This window comes from Poecilia formosa, unplaced genomic scaffold, assembly GCF_000485575.1.
Source record: "Poecilia formosa unplaced genomic scaffold, Poecilia_formosa-5.1.2 Scaffold599, whole genome shotgun sequence".
In the NCBI taxonomy this organism is placed as follows: domain Eukaryota; kingdom Metazoa; phylum Chordata; class Actinopteri; order Cyprinodontiformes; family Poeciliidae; genus Poecilia; species Poecilia formosa.
This window is the reverse complement of record NW_006800538.1, coordinates 202567-213120: the sequence shown is the minus strand read 5'-3', so window position 1 is coordinate 213120 and position 10554 is coordinate 202567. Positions and strand designations below refer to the sequence as shown.

Genomic DNA, 10554 nt, shown 5'->3' with positions numbered 1-10554 from the left:
AAAACCAAAGGCATGGCCAGAGCTCCTGAGTCAGATGGAGAACTTGTTAGGAAACCAAATTCAGAAATGGCGTCTCCAGGGTTGCTGGATATTAAGAAATGTTTTACAAAGAACAAAATTGGTGACTCACAAAGGAAGATAAAAACTGGACAGAAGTTTACCTGTGAAGACTGTGGCAAAACATTTATTAGAAAACATCATTTAAAGACACACATGAGAATCCACACAGGACAGAAACCTTTCAGTTGTGATCTTTGTGGATATAGAGTTAACCAAAAACAACATTTAAACACACACATGTTAATCCATACAGGACAGAAGCCTTTCTGTTGTGAAATCTGTGGACATTGCTTTAACCATAAATCTAGTTTAAACACACACATGAGAACCCACACAGGTCAGAAGCCCTTCTGTTGTGATGTCTGTGGACATAAATTTAGCCGAAAAGCATATTTAAACACACACATGACAAGTCACACAGGACAGAAACCTTTCTGTTGTGACCTCTGTGGACATAAATTTACTGAAAAATCCAATTTAAATAGACATTTGAGAATCCACACAGGAGAGAAACCTTTCTGTTGTGATCTTTGTGGACATAGATTTAACCAAAAACAACATTTAAACAGACACATGTTAACCCATACAGGACAGAAGCTTTTCTGTTGTGAAATCTGTGGACATGGTGTTAACAAGAAATCTAGTTTAACTACACACATGAAAAAACACAGAGGACAGAAATCTTTCTATTGTGGACGTAAATTTAGCCGAACAGCACATTTAAACACAAACATGAGAATCCACACAGGACAGAAGCCCTTCTGTTGTGAACTCTGTGGACACAAATGTACTAGAGGTAGAAAGTGCCAAAAAGAGTGAGGATGATAAACGGTCCCCTCTGCTCTCACAGTTTTATCAAGACCAAATTAAAGACAGAGAACTTCCAAAAGAAAACAATGGAGGACAATCCATCAAGACAGAAGATCATCAAAATGGTTCCATGTCCTTAGAGTGTGAAGACACCAAGGAAGATGAAGAGGACGATGATGTAGAGCTGAAACACTTGTCAGACTCTGGACTGAAAACCAAAGGCATGGCCAGAGCTCCTGTGTCAGATGGAGAACTTGTTAGGAAACCAAATTCAGAAATAGCGTCTCCAGGGTTGCTGGATATTAATAAATGTTTTACAAAGAACAAAATTGGCGACTCACAAAGGAAGGTCAAAACAGGAGAGAAGTTTAGCTGTGAAGACTGTGGCAAAGCATTTATTAAAAAAAAAACAACAGAATTTAAACACACACATGAAAATCCATTCAGGACAGAAACCTTTCGGTTGTGATCTCTGTGGACATAGTTTTAGCCGTAAATCTATCCTAAGCAGACACATGAAAATCCAAGCAGTACAAACATCTCTTTATTTGTATAACTGGTAGATTTTTAGCCTTCTCTAAGTCATCTTTGTCACATATTTAATCTGCAGTGGTTTACAAAAGTATACCTCTTGAACTTTTTCACTGTAACTGGCTGTGACATATTTATGCTGGCCTACCTCATTCTTTATTTTAGTAGGGTGAAGGGGAGTTAATGTTATTGCCCATTTGTCCTCATGATATTGATTTTTGTTCTGTGTCCATTCTGATGACTGTTTTCGTGTTGAAGGATTTTGAAATATTTGCAGTACCTCCGGCTTTGAGGGTAATGTTAATGATTGAATTTTCCATTGAATTGTGTTGTAAGAAACAAATTTCTTCTTTGTTGTTTTTCTAATACACGTCTATGAATAAATAGACGTTGAGTAAGAATGTAATTTATCTGTTTCAATCTTATTAGATCAACTCTGGAAAGTGTTGGAAAAGTTATGCTGGGATGTTAACAGTGGGCTTCTTTAATACCTTGTCATGTTTATATGGTGAATGGGTAATGTTTGAGTTATTCCACACAATAAAATCTATAAATGTATTTTTTGTTACTTTCTTTTTTAACTTAGTTAAAACTTTTTTAGTTTATATTTTGGGGGTTATTTACATAACTTATTTATTTTTTTGTTTTTGTTATTTACCTTTCTAAGTTGGACAAGAAGAACTGCGGGTCAATTTTCTTGGTTTGACAAACAATCCCCACTACAATTACTGTGTCCGAAGCTTTTCATTAGCTGATATCAAAATGTTGACAGGGCAATTTTGATCCATTGCACGCAAAAAAACGGCACACAAGTGACCTACAAATGCATGCCAAGTAATATCCTAAAACACGAAAATATAACCGGGGTACAAACAACTTATCCCTGTCCTTTATTTTGATTCTCAAGCAAACTGACGATCTACTTCCTGAATCAGTCGTGGTTCGGCCCGTCCACGAGGCTTAAACGTCACCACGTGCTCCATCAACCCGCCTCCACGCGCGCTTCATTCAAATCTAAAATTACCGGACACGCCTCGAAGCCTCGACACAGAAACGCATAGTGAAGAAAATGGTAAGAAAGAATATTTTTCTGTTTTCTCAGCTTGGCTTATTTTCTCAGAATGTATAATAGAGCTGATATTTTAACTCACTAAATTTTGCGTTCTTATTTTGAACAATAATATGTTAGTATAACTACTTCAGTATGATTATGATGTCTTTGGTTGCTAATTAACAGAGTTGGGCAGCAACTAGTTACATTTACTCACTTTTACATGAGTTACCTTTTGGAAAAAATTTTTTTAGGAGTATTTTACTATGCTATATTTTACCTTTACTTGAGTAATTGTATGATAAAGTGTTGCTTCTCTTGAATAAAATTTCTGGATACTCTACCCACTGCTCTGAGTAACTTCACTGAATGAAGAACAAGCTGTTTTAACCAAAATCAGACACACCTGGAGTTTTTGTCAAAACTTTAAAGTTTTATTTAAAGAAAATTTATTTGGAAAAATGTTTCTTTTGCCTGATTTTCTTACTTTGCATATATATTATATGAATTATTTTAATTTCAGTCTTTAGAACCCCAATATTTAACGTAACTTTATATTTGTTGTCTGCTGCTTTAACTTTTAAATACTAAATTATTGATAATTTGATCAGTTATTTAGTTCTTGAGTAGACTTTTTGCAAAAATAATTTTTTACTCTTACTTGAGGAATTTTTTTCATGGTTTCTTTATAATTTTGAGTAAAATTACTTTGCAGTTATAGTTAATAGTTATTGTTTTCCCTCATTAATTACTCTTTTTTTAATTTCAGTTAAAAATGTTTTCTCAATTTCAGTTTTCGTTAGCTTTAGTTAAACTTGGCCAATTGACTGATTAAAAATACTGTCAACGTAACAAAACCGTTACCGATGTATCACTCTGTCCTTTCTTTATCTCTTTTATCTGCATACACACTGCTGCAGGCTTCCACATGCAAGGTCACAACTACAAACTTTCTCTGTGTTATAACAGACCAGGAGTAATCACAGTGACATGGTCAATTTGTGATATTGACTTAGTGACGCTGCCTTTGAACAGGAAGTCACTGTTTTACTGCTGAATGTCTTCCTTTTGCTCTGATTTGTACAAATTGTACTGTGGTGCTAAGCCATTCAGGGATTTATAAATTGATAACAGTATTTTAAAGTCTATTCTCTCAGTATAAGGACTTTGGAACTTAGGTGATATGCTTTGTCTTCTTGGCGTTAGTGAGAATGTGAGTAAAAAAAAACAGACAGCTGCAGCTGGATCAGCATAATTGGACTGTCTGATTTTTATTTTTATGTATTTATTTAGGGAGACATGTAAAGACACTACATGTACAGATAATGCACGTCAATATTTATTGCAGCATCACCATCAGCATCAAGGAGATGCAGATGGTGAAAGAAAAAGCACAAGAACCCTGAACCCAAAACCCTAAAGTGAACCTGAATGACCCAAAGCCCCACTACATAAATCAGGAAGAGGAGGGAGTCTGCATCAGTCTGGAGGCAGAGCTGCACAATATGAAGGAGGAGGTAGAAAGTGCCATAAAGAGTGAGGATGATAAACAGTCCCCTCTGCTCTCACAGCTTTATCAAGACCAAATTAAAGACAGAGAACAATGGAGGAGAATCTATCAAGGTAGAAGATCATGGAGATGTTACAACTCCTAAGAGTCTGAAAACACAGAGAAGGATGAAAAGGATGATGATGTAAAGCACCCCATCTCTGAGATGAAGCACTTGTCAGAATCTGAACTGAAAACTGAAAATATGGACAATGACTGGAAGGATGCATGGCTCTACAGTGCAAAAGAGGCTAAAGTCAATGGAACCAGGATCTGTGTCCATTCTGATGTTTTTTAACTCGTTGATTTAGCTTTGAGGGAGTTTGAAATGTTAGCACATTTGGGATGAATGTTTATGGTTTGAAAATAATTATTTAAGTTTGAAATTTGCATTTCATTCTGTCAAAAAAAGATTTGTATTTGTTAATCCAATGCATGTCTGTTAACAGAAAAAAGACATTGAATCCATTCAGTAAGAATATAAATATTTTACACTTTATGTGATTAGATTTTTTTTTCAACTCTGGAAACTGTTTGAAAAAGTTATCCTGTGCCTGATAACAGGGAGCTGCTTTAAAGTGTATATTTCATACTTTAAATATTCCCCTTTCACATCTAATTAATTCACTTCTGGTCTACATAAAGTAGAACTGTAATGCTTTTGTCTGAATTTCAACACTTATGCTTAAAATTTAGATCATCATTGACAATATTAGTATCAGTGGCGCCTCAAACACAGTGCCCACTTAATGTGAAGAGAGGTTCCTGGGCCTGATGACAGTCCGTTTATCTTTCTGTTGTTTAGTTCCCTCAAATGGCCATAAATGCATGGCAAGATAAATTTATTCCATAGAGGAAACAAAATAGAAATACGGCAAAAGATGGGATGAAGTTAGAAAAATGTACAGAATACAAAACCCAAACTGAATATACCAGGTGGAGGATATGAAGTTACACGCTGGTGTACAGTAGGTGGCGGTATGCACCTCTGAAGTGGTCTGCAGTCTTCCAACAAGAAGAAGAAGAAGAAGAAGAAGGAGGAGGAAAAGAAGAAGCAGAGAACAGTTCTGTACAGCTACATATTTATAAATATTCACCTCCTCTTCGTGCGACCACAAAATAAAGAAAATGGTAAGAATGAGTCTTCTGGTTTCAGTTTTACATTTCTCAGAAGGTGAATCGGACACAGATTATATTTAACTCCCTTAATTCGCGCGCTCATTTTGAACAAAAAGATAACGCCGATTTTCGGCAAAACGGGTTAGTTATATTGCCTGTTAGTCAATAACTACTTTAAAATGACGATGATATTAGTTACCCTTTATTAAACAATCTAAGATACGTAATAAGGTGACTGCACGTACTTGTGATGGAAAGTAGCAGTTCTGCAACGCAATGTTTACAAAGGATAGGCAGCTGTGTCTGTGCCCGGTTAAAAATACTGCCAACATTACACAACCTTTTGCATGGTGCTGTTGTATTTCCAGTTTATATAATACATTTTAAAGAATATGTTTTGAACTTAAAGAGAAGAGCGAGCAGCTATCAGCTGAAGTCGACATTTTAGGCTTTCTGTGAGCAGCATGTTTCAGGAAAAACTCATCACCGACCTTCATTTGGCTGTTAATCTAATCAAGCATTGCTGCAAAGATCCCAACACGTGTTGTTCACAAAGTGCCAGAAGTGTGAGCTGCATGGTCAAAACAAATCACACCAGCCTGTAACAGCTGAACTCTTATTAGCTGCACCTTTCTGTCAGTGTTTGTGTGCTACAGTTGGAGTCGACATGTTTTTGATCATGGAACCGAAAAAGAAGGGAGAGTCTCAGATGCAGCTGTGAAAAAGATTGAGAAACAGCAATTAACATTGTTAATTAACATTGCTAGGACTATAACTATAGTCAATCTCACAAGTAGTGCAGTTGCTTACTGAATCCATCCCAATTCTTACAAATTTATTTTTCCCTTATAACTGTTATAAGATGAGTTAGAGGAAACCAAACAGGTAGAGAGAACAGCTAAAATCCAGCTATAAAGTCAGAGAGACAACAAATTAGCGGCATGTCAAGCTTCTGCAGACCAACTATTAATAACCATTTATTTACTCCTTTGCACCTTAATCTCTAAATACAACGAAGAAAAAATAAATTATTTTATGATTTAAGAGTGAAATAATAAATTAACATTGATTTAAAAAAAGAATAAAAATGATTAGTTAAAAATTAAACATGAGTAAAATGTATCATTTAAAGAAGTGACATAAAAAATTAATAAAGGTAAAAATAAATACAATAAAAGCGGTTGGCTAAAAAATAAACTATTAATAAAATAAGACTAGAAATAAAATGTAAAATTAAATGAGTGATATTGTTAAATACTTTGTCACACTGGACAGTCAAATAACTAATATTTATTTTTTACATGAATGGATTATCTGCAACATTATTTACTTTATCAATACAATACATTTTTATTGCCAAAATTGGCAATAAAAATTTCCACCTAGGCTTTTATCTCCTTCCGTAGCTTTAAATGTCACATTTCTTGCTGAATCGACCTCAGCTTTTCTTTCCATCAATGCTGAATTTCAACTGCTCCGCTTCACCTTTTCATAGCCACGTTTTTTTGCAAATGTTCAGCAAATATTTAACATCAGTGCAGCAAGCTGATTTTATTGGCTAATGGTCGATTCCCAGATGTTTCTATCATAATTATTTGTTATGTTGCCTTTTCTCTATTCACTCATTTGGCTATATCATATAGCCAAATGAGTTTAGTGTCCCTCTTTGATGCCAAATGACATGTTATATTGGTGTTCAGACTGACGCTGGTTGTTGGGAGCCGGATTACCTGGTAGATGGCATCCAGTCGGACTTATTGATGCCTACAGACAAGACAGATTCCTCCAACACCATCTTCATCAGGACCAGTTCTGGAAATCATATCCCTCGGTCTGTCTGTGTGAACCTGGAGCCCACTGTCATGGGTAAGTCTCAATACATGTGGGAAAACTACTGAATAAAGCAAATGTACTCAAGTATTTTAATTTGTTTATTAAAGTCAATATTATGTGTGGCTATTTGTTCTCCATCCCTTGCAAGATGAGGTGTGGTCACTGAGACCTACCACCAGCTACACTATTATATTTGCCCTTTATATACAAGCATAAATCTCCCTGCATAAATACTTGACTTGAAATAACAAATATATTAAATACTAAAAAAGCAATTTTGCCTTTATTTTTTACCCAGTACATATCTATGAATGAATAGGAATAAATCTTAAATGATAAGACAGAGTTGAATAAGCTGTTCCTTCTTCAGCAGCCATCACATTTCTATCGTCAATCAGTGGTCAGTGAGCTAAATTTACGCTCAGTGTCCCACTCTGACTAACTTCATGAAGTGCTCAGTGGATGTGTCTGCAAAGTGCCTCTCTTACATCTTCATATCAGTCAGAGATGTGACTGAAATTTACACTCTGGTTCAAAATAATGTGCGGATTCTCCGATGGTAATTCATAGGTGTAGTCGTTGGAGGCTAAGGATATTTTTTCAAGTATTTATTTCCACAATGTTAATAGTCCAGGCAGCAGTTTAGATCATTTCTAAAATGCATAATGTGTTTCAATGTTTCTGCAGATGTTAAGCAGATTCTGGTGGTTAAAGAAGAAGCCCCAGAAGACCGAAAACCTAATGCAGACCTGTATGACCCAAAACGCCAACACATAAAGGAGGAAGACGAGGAAGTCTGCATCAGTCTGAGGGGAGAGCTACTCAAAGTGAAGGAGGAGATAGAAAGTGGCATAAAGAGTGAGGATGACAAACAGCCCCCTCTGCTCTCAGAGGGGGCTGGTCTTTATCAAGACCAAATTAAAGACAGAGAACTTCCAGAAGTAAAGAATGAAGGAGAATCTATCAAGACAGAAGAATTTGAAGGTGGTTCCAGGTCCTTCAAGCATGAAGACACCATGAAGGATGAAGAGGAAGACGATGTAAAGTATTCTGTCCCTGAGATTAAACATTTGTCAGACTCTGCCCCCCCTCCAGTCACAGTCCATGTCCTTAGTTTTCAGTACAGAGCTCCTGAGTCAAATGGAGACCTTGTTGGCAAACTAGATTCAGAAGTAGGTTTTACAGAGAACAAAAACGTTAGCTCACGAAGGAAGGCCCAGAAAGGATGGAAGGTGAACTGTGAAGTCTGTGGCAAAACATTTTTTGAAAAACGGAATTTAAACACTCACATGAGAATCCACACAGGAGAGAAACCTTTCTGTTGTAAAGTATGTGGACATAGATCGTGTCAAAAATCAAGTTTAAACAGACATATGATAATCCACACGGGACAGAAGCCTTTCTGTTGTGACCTCTGTGGACATAGATTTACCCTTAAATCAAGCTTAAACAGACACATGGGAATCCACATGGGACAGAAACCTTTTTCTTGTGATCTCTGTGGACACAAATGTAGCCAAAAAGTAAATTTAAACTCACACATGAGGATCCACACAGGACAGAAACCTTTCTGCTGTGATCTCTGTGGACATACATTTAGGCGCAAGTCACATTTAAACACACACATGAACATTCACACTAGACAAAAAATAACTCCTTTATGATGACTCATACTGCAGAGCATCAGTTCGCTGTGAAATATTCATGTTGTCATTTAAGGCAACAGTCTTCACTTTTAATCTTAAAACGTTTAATATGATTTACAGAATTGCTTAGTAAAGTGACTGATGGTTTCTTAGCAAGGCCTGTTTTTTTTTCTACCATATTTCATGTATTGTCCAGACTGAGCTGTAGCAAAGGTGTGTAATTAGCTCATGTGTTTATCCAAGGTACACAAGGGGAAATGTTTGTGTGATGCACAGAATGTAAACACTGAGTTAAAGGGGACCTATCTTCAGAATCCACTTTTTTGTGTATGTTGAGTGTCTAGGACTGCAAAAAAAAATGCTGAATAGATATCTTTAAATTATTTTTGGATCATATTTTTCAGTCTGTTCATTTTCTTCTATTCTCTGTTATGTTTTCTTGTCTTTTGCATCACAGTATTTGCTGTGGAACTGCTAAACATTCATCCATTTTTTTTTTTACACCCTTGTCTCTTTGTGGGGTCGGGAGGGTTGCTGGTGCCTCTCTAGCTAACGTTCTGGGCGAGAGGCAGGGTCACCCTGCACAGGTCGCCAGTCTGTCGCAGGGCAACACAAACAACCATGCATACACACACTCACACAAACAACCATGCACACACACACTCACACAAACAACCATACACACACACACTCACACCTAGGGGCAATTTGGAGAGGCCAATTAACCTGATAGTCATGTTTTTGGACTGTGGGAGGAAACCGGAGTACCCAGAGAAAACCCACGCATGCACATGGAGAACATGCAAACTCCATGCAGAAAGACCGGGGCCAGGAATCGAACCCAGAAACTTCTTTCTGCAAGGCAACAGCTCTACCAACTGCTCCACTGTGCAGCCTTGCTAAACATTCAGCTAACCATTTTTGTTAATCTGCCTTTTTTAAAAATTGTTTTTGTAGTGCAAGTTCAGAACTTGAAAGTGGAGAAGTCAAAATGTTCAGTTCTAGCTTGTATGAACCCAGAAATTTTTTTGTGGGTTAATACACGCTCTCCGACGTCAGACGTAAAATGTCTCATTCACATTTAAAAAGACCTCAGCTACACTTTTATGTTTGCTGTTTTAGAGCGTTTTCTCTAAAACACGCCTCAGAACTGGGGTAAACGAGGGGCCTGTGGAGGAAGAATGATGAGGAATTCAGATGTAACTGACTGGGAAGTATTTATGCTGTCACATTCTTTATTTTTGAGGGGGCAATATTGGTATTGTCCATTTATTGTTATTGAAGTGAACTGCTCAATATACCATGATATTGATTTTTGTGCTGTGTCCATTTCTGATGTTTTTAACTAGATGTTTTAGCCTTGAAGGAGTTTGAAAGCCAAATTTTGATTGAATGTTTATGTTTTGGAAATGATTATTTGTGTTTGAACTTTGCTTGTCTTTGTGCATTAAGAAACCCATTGTGTTTTTTTTTCTTTTAATCCAATCCATGTATATGAATGAATAGGAAAAGATCTTAAATCTGTTAAAGGATGTAAATTCTCAGTCTCAATCTTTATTTGATTAGATGAACTGGAAAATGTTGGAAACCTTCTCCTGTGCCTTTTAACAGGGAGCTGCTATAATCTTCTGTCATGTTTGTATGGTAATTGGAGTAGGTTGGCATTATTCCACAAAACTAAAAAACAATGTTAGAATTGGCTCCCTCCATTTGCTCTTTCATGAATTGAGCAAATTAAATATGAAATACCCTGGGTCATCCAACAGGGAAAATTTTAAATCCATGCTTGGAAAAAGAAAAAAAAAGAAATGAGGAGTTTTGGATGTTTTAATTAAAAAGAAAAAAATTAATTTCAAATGAATAGCTTAGAACAGTGTTTCTCAACCCTGGTCCTCACCGCCCCCCTGCTCTGCATTTTTTAGATGCATCTCTATTCCAGAACAGCTGATTCCAAT

At 36.5% G+C, this 10554-nt stretch overlaps 2 protein-coding genes across 2 annotated transcripts in view; both read left to right on the top strand.

Moving 5' to 3' along the window:
• The window catches only part of LOC103130024 (zinc finger protein 284-like), a 9315-nt gene extending 7622 nt beyond the window's left edge, over nt 1–1693 (top strand). Inside the window, exons 4-6 of the mRNA XM_016665602.1 lie at nt 11–267; nt 911–1110; nt 1660–1693. Of these exons, the coding sequence (XP_016521088.1) occupies nt 11–267; nt 911–1110; nt 1660–1693 (491 nt within the window). The remainder of the gene's footprint in view (nt 1–10; nt 268–910; nt 1111–1659) is intronic.
• A 3405-nt stretch (nt 1694–5098) lies between these two features.
• Nucleotides 5099–8979, top strand: LOC103130018 (zinc finger and SCAN domain-containing protein 2-like). The gene is made up of 3 exons (XM_007541290.2): nt 5099–5132; nt 6821–6986; nt 7641–8979. The coding sequence occupies exons 1-3, from the start codon at nt 5130–5132 to the stop codon at nt 8615–8617; spliced, it is 1146 nt and encodes a 381-aa protein (XP_007541352.1). The 5' UTR covers nt 5099–5129; the 3' UTR covers nt 8618–8979.
• Nucleotides 8980–10554: the final 1575 nt, after the last annotated feature.